At 46.1% G+C, this 18321-nt stretch overlaps 1 protein-coding gene across 1 annotated transcript; it reads right to left on the bottom strand.

The window, feature by feature from the left end:
• Positions 1–1555: 1555 nt before the first annotated feature.
• On the bottom strand, positions 1556–6944 carry PLAGL1 (PLAG1 like zinc finger 1). The gene is made up of 2 exons (XM_056126013.1): positions 6494–6944; positions 1556–2937 (listed from the first exon to the last, which is right to left on the bottom strand). Exons 1-2 carry the CDS (start codon positions 6643–6645, stop codon positions 1707–1709), a joined length of 1383 nt encoding a protein of 460 aa, XP_055981988.1. The 5' UTR covers positions 6646–6944; the 3' UTR covers positions 1556–1706.
• Positions 6945–18321: the final 11377 nt, after the last annotated feature.

The raw sequence follows: 18321 nt of genomic DNA, 5'->3' as shown, positions 1-18321 counted from the left end.
GTCTCCAGCTTCCCAGGGTAGAGCTGTGAGTCAGAGTTTCTACAACTTGCCCAGCAGCGAGATGGACAAAGGAGCTCTAAGCTTTCCTTTCTCAACCCACCACAATTTCCTCAGAGGCAAATCTAAAATAAAAAGGCTCTTGAGATTTGGGGGGAAGAACCACACTTTTGGAAGAATTACCAGTAAGCAACCGGTATATTTCTAATTTTACTAGAAGTCAGTGGTCAAGTGGAATCATAGCTCAGGGGAGAATGAACTTTGGCACTTGGCATTCTGATCTAAGATACCATTCATGCAATGTTAGGCAATCGGTTTTATGTATATCATAAAGTTCTTAATATTGAGAATTAACTGTTTCATGTGTCTACTTTAAATATTATTTTGACTCAAAAACAGAATCTAATAGAACCCCCAGAGGTCAGAAATGTTATTTCTGTGGAGATGAGATGGCCAGGAGGGGGCATAAGGGAGCCAGTTAAGGAGCTGGCAATATTCGATGTCTTGATGTGAAATTCACCGGTGTCGCTGAAATAAAAACATGAATCAAGCCAAATGGAGATTTTGTATTTTATTGTATGTAAGATATATATTGATATTGAAGGCCTCTAAACACAAATGACTAAGAAGCTTAAAAAATGGTTACATTTCATTTTTTCTTACAGCTAACTTACTAGAAACCCACTTCAAAAGAAATTACAGTAATATTGCAAAAAGTTAACATTTTCAAAAAAAAACTAACACTGAAATAAATGATGAATTTTTAAATGCATTTACTTATTGGTGATTAAAAATAATACTCAGCACTTAAGCAGTTTAAGTAATTTAAGCCAGCGCAAAGAAAATTCTTGTTTAAGATATATATTTTTTCAAATTCTAGTAATATTCTTCTAATTCCTACTAAAAATATAATCAGTATTAAAGTCAGCAAAATGCTTTTCGTGGCGAATGCCTGGATTATTTTGCCACTCAATCAGGTTACAGAGGTGTTTTTTTTTTTTCTTTTGTCTTTTTCTTTTTTTTTTTTCTGGTTAACTGACAATCAGTTTAGTCTTTAAGATAAATGAAGTAAATGATAACTCACATTATAGCATCCCGTGGAAAATATTCAAACTACATTTAAGTATTTTTTAAAAGTATTGATGTCAATTATTCCACAAGAAATTGTTTCTTTAACACTAAAGGTTGGCTACGACAAAAGTAACTAAACTACATCCAACACTAAAGGTAGAAAAATCCCTGAAAAGAAATACACAGACTAGTAATAATATGCGATATAAAGGTTACGTTCTTATCTTAAAAATTCCTAAAACTTTGGAGAAGTCCAAAACTTTCTATATTCCCCTTACTGTAGGCATTGCCCACGTAAAGTTAGTCAACGTATAATAATGATGGCTTGTGATTAAATGCAACTTGACGAATACCTAGATATAGCAGCCTGGGTTTGGGGGTTTGGGTGTCGGTTATGACAATACGTATATGTAGTTCCACTAAAGAATACTTGCGTAGTAAAATTTGGTACAAAGCATGAACACTCAAGACAGATTGGCACAAAAACATGCAATTCAAGAAACTCAAACTATCTCAAAGCTAGTCATCACAGAGTAAGCCATTATTTCCGGTCCAGTTTTCCTTTCCGTGTATCCTAAAGGATGTTTTAAGAAAGCATCTTAAAACACCTTCCCGAATCAGTGTGCCTTAAAAGCCATTCATCTGAATGCATGATGGAAATGAGGCAGAATGGCCTGGCCGGTTGCGGCCGAGAACACATGAGGCAGAGGCGGCAGGGCGAGCTGGCCCAGGCTCATGGTGTTCATGGCAAGGGATGGATCTTGCTGCTGCTGCCCCAGACAGCTTAAGCGATGGGGCAGAGCCTCCCCAGGCCCCAGGCCAAGAGTGCCATTCCCAAAAGCATTTTGGGGAGGCGGGGGCAGCTGCCAAAAACCCAGCAGTGGGGAGAGATCAAGAGAGGCAGGCATGGCTAAATTCACAGCATCGGGGGCGAGCTCTTTGGGTAGGTTTATTTTGCCAGCGCTCCCCTTGCCCAGATCAAAACCTGGGTTGAGCTTGTGAGGTGACTGAGGCTCCTGCAGAGACAAATCCTCCAGCAAATTCATGTTGCAGTAGGGTTTTGTCTCGGTTTTGAGGGGCATATTTGCCAACGGAGCATAGGAGGTAGCACCCGTGTTGTATTTGTGATTCTGCAGGGGTGGCGAGTTGGGAGACGCCACCGGGTGCAGAGGCACCAAGGGCTCTGGCAGCGGTATGATAGGCTGCGGGTGCTGCTCTGCAAGATTGTGGGGGTGACCGTGGACCTCACCCTGCAAGCTACCTGCGAGCCCATTCTGGACAGGACCCCCCAAAGGGAAAGGAGCCAAGGCAGCCGCCTTGAGCTGAAACTGGGGGGAGAGAGCATGCAGGGTGCTCAGCAGATCTCCCGGCTGCAGACTCTCCTTCAGCAGCTCCTGCGAATGGGTCTTCTTGGTGTGGCGGGTGAGGTGATCCTTGCGCCCGAATCTCTGGGCACAGAACTGGCACAGGAAGTCCTTGCATCCTGTGTGGACCACCAGGTGGCGCCGAACATCTTTGCGGGTGTAGAAGCATCTCTCGCAGTGGTCGCACTGGTGCTTCTTCTCCTTGGTTCCACCGTGGGGCTTCTCATCAGCGTGGGCTTTGAGGTGGTCGAGCAGCACAGCCGTGCTGGCGAGCTCTAGGGCACAGACCCCGCAGGTGAGGTCGCCGTTGTTGGCCGCGTGGAGGGCCATGTGCCTCTTGTAGCCCAGCATGGTGTGGTACTTCTTGCCACACTGCTCACACACGAAGGACATTTTGTTGGGGTCGTGGGTTTGCAGGTGGTTCTTCAGGTGGTCTTTGCGGTTGAAGGTCTTCTCACAGTGGGCGCACTGGTGAGATTTCTGGGGCGAATGGGTCGCCATGTGCCTAGGGGCAGAGGGAAGACAAATTCAAAGTAGATTTAGTTTGGTTTTTGTCTTTTTTTTTTAAGAGTGGAAGAAAGGTGTCGAAAGCAAATTACAATGTGAGATGTTTCTCTGAGTGTACCAGGGCTTTTGAATTTTCAAAAACGCTTTTATTTTCCATCATCTACAAAGACCTACAGTGTTGGAATCATTAAAAAGACACTCATCAGAGAATAATGTAATTTTTTCTAACCTTTAAGGAATATTGAGCTATCAGCTCTCATCCTAATGTATGTGAGAACCATCTCTCTTTTCTATATCTTAGGCCCGCTTTCTAAAGTCCTTGGTAATATCTTCAGCAAAATTCAGAAAGACCTTTTGTAGAAAGAGGAATAAGCTACAATCCCTAACAAGAGTTTTTAGTATTTTTTTTTCTGTAACTGAGGCTTTAGGGACAATCCTTAGTCATCTTTATATACCTGGAATCTAAGAATAATTATTTTACATTTGTATTTGAGCAACATGAGATGATTTGGAAAAACTATCCCAATTCCATTTCTAGCATAATCCCACTGAGTACCTAAAATCTTAACTGTGGTTTTATAAGAAAAAATACACGGGAACTCAGGGTAGTCATCTTAAAAAGCTTTGTTTTAGTAACTAAGTATATCATGTAAACAACACTAAGTACTATAAACTAGGATATCTTTAAAAAGAGCATTCTTAATCACAACTTGTGACTTAAAGATACAATCCAAGTTGCTTCATGTCCCGTTTAACACAAACTCTTTGAGGTGCTTTGTTAAAACTTGCTCTACTGACAAATATCTTTTGAACTTGTGACTCTGATAGGAAAGTATTTGTAACAACATGGTTAAATCAAAAGTATATTAACTAGACTAGGGATGAAGCTAAGGCAGAACCTTGTATTCAACCCCTAGTACCACACATACACACAATGAGTATCAATTGTTCCTTTCAGCATCCTGTCCTATATTGTCCATTGGGATCCTTTTCTAAATTTAGACCCAGGAAGAGGTGGCATAATAGGGCAACTCCTATTAGGAGCCAGGCAGAAGTCATTTTAATAATATAAATATCTTTTTCAGTTCTTCCCTTAAAAACATAGCTCTCTGTTAAATAGGGAAGGCCCCCACCACTCCCCCAAGACAACAGAGCCTGGCATTGCAAAGGGACACTTAGAGTGTGGTAGGTTCTGGAAGGCAGAAACCAAGTGACAGGTGAGGGCAGGAACCAAACAATAATTATGTTGGAGGTCTAAAATTAATCTTTAAGTTCCAGATGTATTTTTACATCCCTAAGAGGCAGAAAGGGGTTTTAGAGCCCATTAGAGGGAAAATAACCACACTCCTACCCCATCAGCCACAAAGAGAGTATCACCAGGAAGAGATGGGGAGATGCGTTTCAGAGTAGGCCTTTAAATCATTGCCTCTCTGTCCATTCAGTAGTGGTAAACAGGATTCCAATATTGTACTAAATTCTCTCTTCTTCCCTCCCTCTCCTTTTTGCTGCATGGAGAATTCTTAATGGATCAGATTCCCTTTTTTTACCCATGGTTAGAGCAATAATGCTACATGAACGGGTCTAGATCTAGCTCTTCCTACCTCTACTTTCCTATGAAGAAGAAGGGTATAGGTAGGCACCATCAGTAACCTGAGCCATTTCAGACCCTTAATTGAACCAGTTCTTTCCCTCACTCAGCACTATAACCTCCCAAGTATTGCTCAAGACATCTTTGGTGCAGTTTACCCACAATAATCCCACCTAATTCCCATCCCTCCAATAATCTGTTGGCTCTACTGCCCTTTCCAAATATGTATCTCCTTTACGTGTTCTGGGCTCTGCGCAAGTCATTACTATCCTCGTTGTGGCTTAACTGCTGCAAATAGGGCTTTCAAGGCTTGATTGGGATCATTACTATGGACACAGTCACAGCCTGTTGCAAAAGCCTCTGCAACAAAATCGGTACACAAGGTACACAGTAGGTGCTCAATGTTTACACTTACCATAGTCAGAAACTTTCCAGTGTACAGAACACATCTGAACTGGGATACAGCTGAGCATTCATTAGGCTTCATTTTAAAAACTGAGCTAATTATACTGCACCAGAGAAAACAGTGGGATCTGATGATAGCATGGTCTATGTTGACACCACTTGGAGGGAAATTCTCTCATGTGCTTTTGACTCTCACCTATGCTTCTACATGTGAGCAGTCTTGTAGTTGAAACTGTAAAGGCCCTTGTAGTATCCATTAGAGGCAAAACCAGCATGTTTTCCTAAACCAGATATTAAAGTGGTTCACATCAGTGAGAATTGTGTCTGTGTGGTTCTCAAAGAACCAGCGCACCTGGCTTTCGCTGTTAGACTACTGTGCGACTTAACAGCTTTGGGATATGTTGTCTTCTCTATATCACACAGATTCTTTGCTGGCAGAAATTATATCATATATTTTTCCACCGCTCGTGAAAATAAGTGCCTAACACACCCTCAAAAAATAATTTGGGGGGCAGAGATAGTACAAAGGGTAGCGTGCTTGCCTTGCACATGGCCAACCTGGGTTTGATCCCCCATGGAACCATATGGTCCCCCAACCCCAAGCCCTGCTGGGAGGGATCCCTGAGCGCAGAGCCAGGAGTAAGTCCTGAGCACCAGCAGGTGAGGCCCAAAAGTGGGGGCGGGGGGAGTAAATCAAATAATTTAGATAAAGCATACCATTTAGTTTGTTTAAAATAATCTTCTCTCTGAAAATAGAGGTTTTATTTTATCTATCCTTTCGTGTACCATGAATGCCTCTGAAAATCTGATTAAATGCACAGAGACAACATCTGTGTACCCAACTGATTCCACTTGTGAGGGTGGCTACTTAGCCTTACACATCTCAGATGGTCTATCTGCCTCTTCCCTCCTCCAAATGACAACCCGAGTCATTTCCCCAAATCACAAGTTTCATTCACTACTGATACTTGTTTGAGTAAAGCAAAATCTCCGAAGCCTAGGAGCTGCCTCCTACTGGCCTATGTCCTGGGACTCAGGCCTGAGCCTGCGACACTCTGCCGTCTCCTGCAAGGAGAGGCTTTCTGAGGCTTCCCGCTGACCTGGTACTTCCTTCTCATCCTTCTCCAGCTCTCAACTGAAGAGCAGAGCCTCTGAGAAGCCTTCCTTAGCCTCATCTCAAGGGGCTCCAACCTCCTCCCCACACCGGCTCTACTAAAGCATAAAGGGTGTATTTTTCTTGTGTCATAGGATTCTCAGCAGTGTGTGTGTGTGTGTGTGTGTGTGTGTGTGTGTGTGTGTGTAAATATATATATTTAAATCTCTCTGTTCTCAGGCCTGGTGTGTGATAGCAATGTAGGAATATCTGCTACAAGAGCGAACTGGCATGGCCCAGCAAGACTGTCCCCACCCCCTGCTATAATCACTGCGGATGCAGTTTTAGAGGCTAAGATGCATGCACATTTAGCATGCATCTTATATTCCCCTGTAATTCTAGTTCTGAGGGCTTGCCAAGCCATCTGAAGGTACATGCCCACGTACATACCTTTCTAAAGCCTCTCACCTCATTAATTTATATTTGGAGACGAAGGCTTTGCCACATTCTGGGTGCAAGCACTTGAAAGGTCGCTCCCTGGAGTGGGAATAACTGTGGATAGTGAACTTCTCCAGGGTGAGGAACGTCTTGCCACATATCTGGCAGGGGTAGGTAGCCATGGGTTCTGCTTCTGATACCTTCCTTTTCAGATGCGCTGAGCAAGGGCTGTGCCATTTAAGCACAAACGGAAGGACGGCTGGCTGAACGCATGGGCAGAGCCATGGCAGCGGAACCCCAGTGATGCGGCGTGGTCTACCGAAGGTAGGGGTGGGCCTACCCACGCATGGGCCTCTCAGTAATCACTAGCTCGATCTCCTGATTTCCCACATCCCACTTTATATGCAGTCTGAAGTTGGAAGAAGAAAAGCTGAGGCAGAGATGAGATTCCAGGAGCAGAAAGGTAATCTGCATCACTAGAGCGGTCCCAGACTGTCTGTGGAGAGAAGAGGAACAGTGGTCTTGCATTAGCCATTGGAAACTGGTGCTCATCCTCCCCCACCAGTGCAGAAGCAGTTCATGCCAGCCAGCAGTGCTAAAGGCAGTGCCAACCTGACTCCTCCGGCATGTTTCCGGAAGTCCTTCTGCTCGGAAGGAAACACGCCCATCTGTGGACTTTCAAGAGCGGGTGGAAACTTTGGACAAAGACAGCTCGTTCTATAGACCCGGCTCTAACCTGCCATCACAGTGTTGGGGGAGGCACAGTCCAACAGGGTAAAGGCTGAAGGACAAACCACCCTCCTGGCTTCCCCAAGGACATTTGACAGTTTGGCTGCTTCCAAACTAAAATCACACAGACACAGACACACCCAGACACATACCCACACACCAGCTTATTCAAACCCTGGGCTATTCTGCTCGCTCACTGTTAACAGAACTTGTTTACCACACCTGTTTAAATTTCCAGGGGATGAGGCCGAGTCATTTGCATATCTGAATTTGTCTGAGGCCACGGAGGACAGAGGCAAACAGTGAGGAAAGCGCTTCTAGGCACTCGGGATTGGGCAGGGCCACTGGGGACCTGGAGACAAAAACGTTCCCAGGGAAACAAAACTGAGGGTGCACGTGGAGAAAGCTGGGGTGCAGAGCGGGAGGTCATCCTCCAGGAACTTCTGTTCATCTCTTCCCCTTTCATGGCGGGCACCTTAACGCACCCCCCAACTCCACCCTGGAAGACCAACCCAACTCCCTGCTGGCATATCACTGCTAGGATGTGGGCTCACTCTCCCTCACAACCCAACAGTACCTCACACCAGTCTCTCCTGCCCCCGGGCTCTGTTTGAGGGCCTGGGTAAAAGATCTGAGGCCACACCTGGGAACCCTGAGGTAGTTCTAATCATTCTAGAGAATCACTGTCCGTGTGGGTGGGTGCTAATGTGTCAAGTGCCAGTGTTGTTTTTCCAAACTCAAGCACGACCTGCTTTTAGTACCAACCAACCACATACTTCCTGGCAGTCACTCCCTCTCACCCAGCCCCCGAGAGGTACCCATCGTGACCCTTTGGGTTCCTTGAAGATGACAAGGCTGGCGTGTATCTCCGTGAACTTTTATTCTCCTGGCTTTCCAAGCACTGGCCCGGAGCACATGTCCAGGAACCTCCGTTCCTTTCTCATGGACAAAGAGGGCAGCAAACTTTCCGTGTTCCTCATCCAGTAGCTCAGATGTCTGGAATGCTCGGTCATAATTCACGAGGCTCTCCTGCCAGCAGGCAGCCGCGAGCTGCCCTGCCCCACCTGCCAGGGTGTCCTCAAAGCTGACAGGCACACTTTGGCCCTGAAACCTTAGCACTGATCCCAGATGGGCCTTCTCTGCCAGCAGCCTGGCTTCAGCTGCCTTTCTGAGGTGCAGCGTGCACAAGACTTTCTTCCTCCATGGCCACAGGGGTCACCTCTCTCCTGGCTTTGACTATACCCGTTTCCCCGAATCCTTTGTTGCCTACTTCAAGCTCAAGGCCCATCCCAAAGACATCCCTGACAAACCTCACCACAAACAAAATAACTCCTTCGAGGAATTCTACCCAGTGTGGCCGAGTTTTTGCTGCCAGGTCTCATGATGTGCCCTACTTCTCATCCAGCCTGAGTCTGGCGCTAATACCAGTCCAGCTTTTTTTTTCTTAAAAACAAAACCAAAAAAAAAAGGGAGGGGGTTGCCTTAGAATCTATTCCCATCATTAAATATAGCCATTCATTTGCAATTCCCAAGTTCTTTCTAGGTCTGTTAAAATGTAGAGATTTAGATGTACACACAATCTGCAGCCTGGAAAGTATATTTTCCTTGTTCCCGGTATAGCTGAACTCAAAATAGTACTAGTCACATGGGTGGAGGAGCTGTTTGGGAGGTGAGGGTTCTAATTTTTCACTTACTCACACCCATTCTGCATCTATACTGTGGTCAACGTTTCTCCAATCCATTCACCCCAGTCTGCCCAACAGAACTTTCCGTGATGACGGAAATGTCACGTGTGGGTTGGCTCCTGATTGCTTGGAATTGAGAAACTGAATCTATGGAGCTTAAACCCAAACAGCCACGCATGTGGCTCAGGGCTGCTGGAGGAGGCGGTGTAGACTCTAAGGCTGGTCTGCTTCTGCCTCCCTGCAGGCACCACTGTGCAGCTCGCCCACTGGGTTTTCCTGAAGCCTGGGAGGACCCGATGAGCCAGTCGCTGGCTCTAGGAAGGTGGTGGGGAGATTCCCAAGTTCAAACACTGCCTGACTGATTCAGGGGCAAATATCCATCTTCCTATTTCTATTTATGAACTGAGTTTGTTTTCTCATTTGGGATACTTATGCGATGCTGGTAAATGAACAACTCATCAAAATGAGAGATGTGAAAGCATGTTGTCATAAAACACACACACACACACACACACACACACACACACACACACACCACATACACCTGGACAAATAGCCTTGATGAGACACTGAGACTGTAGGGAGAAACCATCAGCTGCACATTAGCATGGGGTTCTAGCCACTCAGCTGTGGATGTAATGGGGAGAAGGCACAGGTTCTCTCCCTGTGGGTTATCCACGATCCATTATTCATATTGGATGGACCCAGTAGTCTGGATATTGCACATACTCTGAGATAGAGGATCCAAGATTGCAAGTAAAAAGCCGGTATTCTCTGTTGCTTGAAAATATTAACCTTGATGGCTGGCTTACTAGCATGCACAGAATGCAATGGAAAAGTTAAGCTTTTTAAATTATTTAAAAAAATGACTGCTCTTTAAGCACTTAGTAAAGTTCTCTCACATTCACTTTCTAATCACTTCTCCAGATATAGTGGTCCAGCCATGGTTATGATTAACCCATATTTCCCTGGATCCCCCAAAGATGGTGGATATAAATGTATGAGACTTAAATGTAGCCATATACATATATATTTTTTTCCAAATGTGAAAGACATTTTCTCCAGCTCTTTGTATATCATCAAACTTTCAAAGACCAAAAAAGTTGTTTTGAACATTTTTCTACTTCAGAAGTAGCCTCTGACTCTGAGCTCTCTGGGTATCTAGTCCAACCCTGAGTGCAAAGTGAGTTCTTCGATGCTGAACTGATTGTGAACATTCTTTAACTTCTTCAGAAGTCTTGTCATAAACTCAACTTCACAGAGAATACTGCATTCATCCTATGAGTCTGTCATTAATATAGACCTCCAAATATAAATATCAGCACTTTCCATGATATAGTTATGAAAGTCATCTTCTCCAACCGGCTATAAATTCATCGTGGCCAAGGATCAAAGCTTAGCTATTTTTAAAAAATCAACCATGTGGAGGACACAACATCTCCCATCACCATGTATGTGACCAGCCCTGGCTGGCTACTGCTGATTCCAATCTTTGGTTGAAACCTGATGCACTTTCTGGCCATATCCTTAAAACAGACTGTGATTAACTTTCTATTATCTGGCCAACTACCAACAACCCTCACATAGAACTGACAAAAGGGTCCTGATGATGAGTTGGTTCTGTGACCTTACATACACTTAAATACGGTAATATTTCAACACCTGTTACCAATGGAAAGATAGTAAGTCTTCCCCCCAAACATCTCAGGACATAATTTCCAATCCCCTTGGTTCTAAAAATACTGAGTGAGTGATACAAATCTGCCAGTATGCCAAAGAAGGCTGTGCCATCTGCTTCATTTTGATCATGCTGATTATTTTGGGGATGAGAGGATCAGATTGGAATAAGAACATATATATATATGGCAACAGCCAGGAAGGACTGTGTTCCCTGAGGGATGGTGTGTACGGTAAAGGGGGAGGTCAGAGCACAAGTGGAGTTCCAGGACGTCCCCACTGCTGTGTAACACAATCATCTAATGAGGGACAAATGTCTTGCAGCATTCTCAAAATAAACCAGGGCTTTTGCCTTCCATTTAATTTGTCTCCAATTATACAGTGTAGGGCCTGTTCCATGTAGCAAATTGAACTCCCAGTTTTAGTCTTCTAACATGAGTGTTCCATGTTCCTTCTTTTGACTCCATCCATTGCCCTTCTCCCACAAATAAGAAGGTTCAGCTGCAAATCTTTCTTTTACATTCTCCCAAAATATGGGTGAGGTTTTTAGTATATATCTATAACTGAGTGGAGGATAATTTTAAAAGGGTGTCTAGTGAGGTTCTGTTATTTATACTTATAAAATGGGGGACAGCCCATCATGGCCAAGGTAAATGGTAATTGATGGCTTATTTAGTTCTCAGAGACTTCTAGAGTTCTTCCCCTGATATTTGTTCTTCAAAGGACTTCGGAAGCAAGTTTTTATCATCAATTTAAAAATTAATCAATTAGAAAAAATATTCCAGAACCTTCAGGCAGCTGCTACTGCTTATTACTATTATTATTTATTATTATTATTATTTACTTTACACAAGTGTTATACAATGTGCTAGGCATCATATAGGAGCACGTGTGAAGTGAAAAGATTTGGAACTCATGTCTCATACATGAAAAGGAGCTTTGGGGATTGGAATGACCTCAACTGATGCGAGAGTTCTTGATGAGCATCAGATTGGTTTTTCCCTTTGAGTCAGGGGTTCATGAGTAGGGCCCCCATTGGATTTTAAAGCCCCTGTGAATTCTATAAAATTTTGTGTGACAACCAGGAGGCATGTGTACTGGAGAGAGGGGGGATAGCAGTTTCCTTCAGCTGTTCCTAAGGGTCTTAATCTCAACCAAGTTGAAGGACACTGACGAATATTCCTTTTTGCGCTATCATCTGACTCTTCATAAAGTCACTGATACTGCACAATCCAGGGGCAATCTACTTTCTGCCTCTATCATTGCATTTTATCAGATTCAAGTTAGATGTTAAAAGTTAGAGGGGCCTGCAACAACAGTACAGCAGGTAGGGCTCTTGCCTTGCATGCAGCTGACCCAGGTTCAATCCCAGCACCTCATATGGTCCCCACTCCCTTGCCCCCAAGCTCAGGACTAAGTCCTGATCACTGCTGGGTGTGGCCAAAACAACAACAACAACTACAAAGCTTTTTCATAACATTGTTGTGAATTTCAAGTAGTAAACCACCAAAACACATTTCAAGAATTGGTACCGATGACAATTATTAAAAAAATCCTGTCCTGAAGGACATGGACATTTGAGAGAAACATTAGAAGTCACAAAACCTGGGCCAACTCCTCACCTGGAAGACGAAATCTAGCTTGAGATAAATGCGTAAGCCACACTGACAAGGCACAGGGGCAGGACCGCACTGCCTGTAGAACAAGACAGAGATCAATTCACTTGCTCTTTTCTTGATGTGCCATGTTCTCTCCTGTGTCTATCCTTCCCACATGACACTCCTTCCCAAGTTGACCTGCAAGTCCTAGTGTTCCCACTAACTCCTACTTGTCCTTATCACTCCCAGGCAGAGGGATGGGTTTTTCACAGGGATAGATGGTGTAATGGGGTCCACAACGGGGTCTATGCTAGTCAACCAAGAGACTCCTCCCCCAGTAGTCTGGACAAAGATGTCCAATGGTGGACAAGGCAACATAACTACAAACCATAGATGATTTGGAAGAAGATAATGGGTTTGGTGAGAACCCATTTTCACAACAGGTTCTCTGGGATTCTCTCTAGAACCCACTCAGCAACTCAATAGATATCACCATCTTCATAAGTTTGAAATGGTATTGTTCCCTTCTGTCCTGGGAGGTAGGACGTACAGACTGGCCCAACTCCTCTCCCCTGCTCAGAGGAAGCCTCTCTCCTCTTTCCCCATAGTCTGGGGAGCATTCAGGTTTGCTACCCATAAAGTATAAAACTCTCACCTTGAGAGACTCGGTTTTGTTTACCCAAATAACTAAGCTCCCATTTTCTTAAAAATGAGACCTAAAATAAGCAGAAAGCCGATGCAATTATCTAATATTCAGATCAATGAGAAACTTACCCAGTTGATCATACCTCATATTTACACATCAAATCTATTCACTTGACTTAAAAAAAGTGAAAAGGACAGAGGACTAACTATGAGTAATGTCTCCGTAAAGGGGACAAACTGAATAAATGTACCTCCAACTCGCTCCTGAAACTCTACCAAAATGGGATTAATGAGATTTTTCATTAGTTAGAGCCTAAGATAAGAAGACAAGGAAAAATGTCACAATTTTGAAAGCTAGAAATTAGTCAAACAAGCAGTAATTGACTTAGCAATCTTCAGAAAATTCAGTTCTAAGCAAGGAGTTGATTTACTCCATACAACCCTCAAACCTCCCACAAATGTGGGGGACAAAGTATTACTGGAAGTGGGATCAGATCAGGCATATAAATAAGAGGGTCTGAAATTGTCAATATAGCTTTTGGACCCCCACACTGGTTAGAGAGTTTGAGAGGGTGTACGGTGCTTAAATGAAGTAGAATAAGTGAAAATTAGCCTACCACCGCTGTTTAGCTATCAGAATATGGAATGCCAGGAGACTGAGCAGTCTTCCCAGGAATTTTTTTCCCAGGAATTTTTTTCCCTGTTGACCAGCTCAACAGGGAAAAAATACAACCAAGGACAAAAATTAAACCCCCATGTTTAATTTTCTACAAAAAAAAATTCTAAGAAAAATCAAGATCTTCCTCATTTTACATGATAATCTCATCAAGAAGATCTTATTTCTTTAGTTACAGTGGAGGGGGATGTAGGTACAGGATTAGAGAGGAAGACAAATGTACATGGGTGAATAGCTGAGAAGGAGTCCCCTGCCCTCCCTGGCTAGAAATGTAAGATGTAAGGCAAGGGCTGACAGTGCAATCATGGCAGAGACAGACTATCTATCCACTGGCTCTCCACATGGGAAATTGGAAATAGGATTCCTGCCATGCTTCCTTCATCAAATCAACTCTATACAGAATTCTAATGTTTAGAAACAAGCTTTAGAACTTCAGGCAAGAACAAAAAAATTAGAAGGCAATTCACAGAAAAGGGACACTCAATAGCCAGTGTGTGTGTGTGTGTGGGGGGGGGGGGGATGAAAACATGTACAGTTTTAGTCAGGTTAGATTTCCTGCTCTATCATTTAAAAAATAAGCACAAGCATCTGTGCCTCAAGGAGGCACAGAAGTCAGACTTCAGGGGCAAGGCCACCAGGATGGGGCACTAGGAACTGAGTAGAAGCCATGCCACTTATCAGGTCACACCTCTGATAATAATCAAGCACATGTATGTCAGAGACATGGATGAAGGGTGGGCACAGGGTAAAGAGCCCCTTTCCCCCACTCAGTTTCTGCCATATCTCTTAAGAGATCATGGTGGCCCAGAGGAGAAGAGAAGAAGGTAAGAGTGACATCCTAAAAGCAGGATACGATGGAGGAAAAAGGATAATGGCGAAAAGGAAGAGTAGAGCAAAGAAGGGATGATGATGGCCGAGGAAAAAGGAAGAATGAGTCCCAGAAGGAAAACCCAGAGGAAAACAGGAGCTGGGAGTTGAGTTTCAGTGTTCAGTCTGTGGACTGGGGGGTGGAGGGAAGTCGGGGGGGGGGGGGGGGGTACAGCAGCAGAGGCAAGCCAGCCACTGAAACCTGAGCCAACAAGACCCTGGGCTTGGGGCAGCAGATGCACTCTGAAGTCAGCTTCTGCAAGGGATGAGATAAATCACTCCTCGCTTTCCACAGGGGCAGCCCTGGGCCCCCGTCAGTCAGCAAGCCTGACACCCCTTGCCCCCCTGAGGAGGCCTGGTGCAGCCGGCTGGCCAGGGGGCTGAGGAGGAATTTGTTTTCTTCATGGCAGGCTGCTTCTAGACTGATCTTCCCTGAGGATATGTGCATGGCCCCCGTGGAACAGGATGGGAGTTGGCGTGTGGGGACCTGCCATTCTCCGATGCCTCAAGGACAGACCTGCCTCTTGGGTCCCCTGCTTCCCTCCCCCCTCCCCTGTGACCTGGTGGAGTCGCAAGTTTAGGGGGACAAAACTGAGCAAAATGATGGACTGGGGGGAATGGTTTGATGCGCAGAAAGCCTGGGCTTGATCTCTGGCATCACCTGGAATGAATCCCGAGCACTGGAGCTGGGGCCATGGCCGGAACATTGCTGGGTGTGGCCCCCAAAGAAGTCTAACATTTTGCTAAGGAGTTCCAAAAGAGGGGGGTGGGGGACAGGAGAGAGAGAGAGAGAGAGAGAGAGAGAGAGAGAGAGAGAGAGAGAGAAAACAGTGAAGAGGGGCACTTTATCTTAATATGGCTAACACAGGTTCGATCCCTGGCACCGCATAGGGTCCTCTGAGCCTTACCTGGTGCGATCCCCATGCACAGAGCCAGGAGCAAGCCCCAAGCACAACTGGGTATGTGCCCCCACCCCAATTAAATGGTGACAGTGCAAAGAAAAGCCCCTTCTTTGCTAGCCGAGAGCCTCTCTCTGCTCTCGGCCACTCGGTGCGTGGAAGAGAACACGCCGAGGTCAAGGCCAGCTACCCTGGCTCTCCACCGAGGCCAAGGGAGGGCAGGGGGAAGAGAAGAGAAGAGACAGGCAGGCAGGAAACCCCAACAAAACTGGCATCTCTGCTGGCAGGAGAGGGAGCCTTGGGGAACCAGGAAGAGGGAGAAAGAAATCCAGGAAAATGAGCCTCCAATAGATGGAGGACCCCCACCCGGCAGGAAAGGCTGACCCCGGCCCAGGAGCTCAACAAATAGAGCGGAAGCGGGGCTGTGTAGCGCTGGGTGGGCGCCCCCCAAGCGGGACCCCTGGCCTTCGCGCTAGCCCCCCCCAGGCAGCAACAGCTCACAAACACTGACCTTTCTACCAGCTCCCCCATCCCACCCCTAACCTGCATTTTAAAATATAAACATTTAGAAAAAGCAAAGGCCCGTGTCTTATTTCCACAAAGCAAGCACAGAGCCCAGGGCTGTTGTTTCTCCTGCAGAAAGTTGGGGGTGGGTGGGATGGGGTTGGTTTTTTTTTTTTAAAGACAATTAATGAACTCTGGGTATCAAGCAGGGCCGAGGGGCTGAGGGGGCTCTGGGGAGGGAGGTGCTGGGGGGAGGGGGGTGGGAAGAGAGGCCCTGAGATCCAAACAAGAGCCTTTGGGTATTAGGAGAAGATTTGCTAGTCATTAGAGTCCGTGCTGGGATGATTCCTTTGTGACAGCTGAAAATATCTCTCCCCCCCTCCCCCCAGATCCGCCACAACTCGCCTTTAGTCTTATTTTTTAGGGGCTGTGTCTATAGCTGTCAGCCTGATGGCTTTTCCTGGGATGCAAAGAGTCCAGGCACAGAGGGAGCAAAACTTAGCTAATTAGCAGCGGGGCCCATTGTCCCCACACAGATACGATTGGAGGGAGAAGAAAAGCAGGTCTTTTCCCTGGAAGTCTGTGAGGCTAAAGGCTGCAAGTGAGAAAAGAAAGCAGCAAATCAGGGCCCCAGTGGCAGGTTTGTAAGTGGAAGTCTCTCGAAGGGACCCCAACTACTGCCCCCAAGACTCGGGTGGGCTAGACGCGCCCAAGACTCTGGGAAGGCCACAAGCTGCCCCCACTCGGCGCTGTAGTCTGCTTAAGGCTCTGGGGGGGTGGCTGGAGAGATGCCTTTTCTTTGTTCTCCCTGTCTGGATCGTGAAATACACATTTCAGTGACAACGCCTGAGATGGAATCTAGGTGTGTAGCAGGCAAGCAAAAAGGAGGGAGACGTTATTGGGGCGGGGGGGGGGGGGGCAGGGGGAGAGGCAGGTGAGAATCCATCCAAACACAGAGGCCTGCCAGAGCCCCGGGGGCAGACTGGGAGCTTGGGCTCAAGTAGATGGACAAATAGAAACTCAGGGGATGCTAAGTAGCCGGATGACCTGGAAGCCTGGAGACACAAACCCCAAGGCACCAGAAAGATCTGGAGACAAAATGTGTATGTGTGTGTGTGTTTTGGGGGGGGTTATTCTAGAGAAAACTAGAAGCCAGAGAAAGTGAGTTCTTTTTTATGAACATTGAATTCATCGAGGCCAAAAGCGACAAGTAATTGCAGTTCCTTCTTGCCCAGGAATATATTTCCTTGCCCTGGGGGAGCGACAGGTTTGCAAGTGTTGCTGAAACTCAAAATGGTTCTGATCCCATAGCTGTGTCCGAGACCCAATCTGTTGACCACCCAAATGGATCACAAAAGTGACAGCGGTTTTAAGTGAAAACACATACTACTCATCCCTCCCCCCCACTCCTTGCTCCTTGGGCCCCCAGGGAAGAGAATTCAGAATTTGAGCAAATGGTATGTGCAATTCCGAGCGGAAAGTAAAATCTTAGCCCTCCCCGAACTTTGCAGAAGCGCATCTGCCCAGGCCGCAGGCTGTAATTTATTAGACAAAACCACTTGTATGAGACTTGAGAAAAAAAAAAAAAGGCACTCTTTACCTTTCTTTGTTACTGTCAACAAATTCAGAAGACCGAAGTCAGTGGTTCACCACAAATCCTGAGATTGAAATGAAAAAAAAAAAATGTGTGTCACTAGGGCTGTCAAAGGACCCTGGGTTTTGTCTTCTTTAAACTGATAACCCCCCCCCCCTTTTTTTTATCGGCTTTCCATTTTGAAAGGAAATGGCCCCAGAGAGACCAGACCACTTCTCCTAGTTACTGCCCTGGCCCCTCTGAATGGAGAAAGGAATGTCAGGGAATGCGGAGAAAGCTTTATAAAAAAAGATTCGGGGGGCACTAGTGGTCGGCCTCTTCTCCTTTTCACCTCCCGTCTTTTCTCTTCCCCATTCACAGCCTCGGCCCCTTTGTTTGTTTAACAAACCATTACAATCTCGCCCCCTTCAATGGGAGGAATGTGAACTCTCTAAGGAGCGGGGCCCTGCAATCCTCATGTGTGGTCTGCCCGGGAGGCCAGCACGTCGCTCACAAAGAGCCCGTTTCCCACAGCCGCATGCCTGCTGCCCCTTCCCAGTAGCCTAGAGCGATGGCTCCATCCTTTCCCACTTGCCCGGTGACCGAGCTGTCCCCTCTGCACGGACTTGTCCGGTGTGGCTCTCCACCCTCACCCACTGCATCCTGGGCACAGCATTCCAGGACCTTGCTTGGGATCCCAGCGCACCCTAAAGTGCAGATATTAAGAGCAAGCTCCTCACCACCCCTCCCACCCCCCATCCAACGCTGTCACATCCTTGCTAGATTCTATCATCCCCCTCCCCACCCGACTTCCAGGGTTTGTGTGAATTTTTTATTTTGGCCAAAAGATGGAGCATGAGTGTTGGAGTTCGAAGGGGACCAAAGTCAGAGAATATATCAGCTCAATTCTTCACAGTCTGGGAAGAAGCCCCAAAGCACTGACAAGCCCATGGAACCGAGGGCTCTGCCCAGGGTCCAGTAATGGAATACCACAGGCCCCAGTGC

Source organism: Sorex fumeus, unplaced genomic scaffold (genome assembly GCF_029834395.1).
Source record: "Sorex fumeus unplaced genomic scaffold, SorFum_2.1 ptg000061l, whole genome shotgun sequence".
Taxonomy (NCBI): Eukaryota; Metazoa; Chordata; class Mammalia; order Eulipotyphla; family Soricidae; genus Sorex; species Sorex fumeus.
This window is presented reverse-complemented; position numbering and strand designations above follow the sequence as displayed.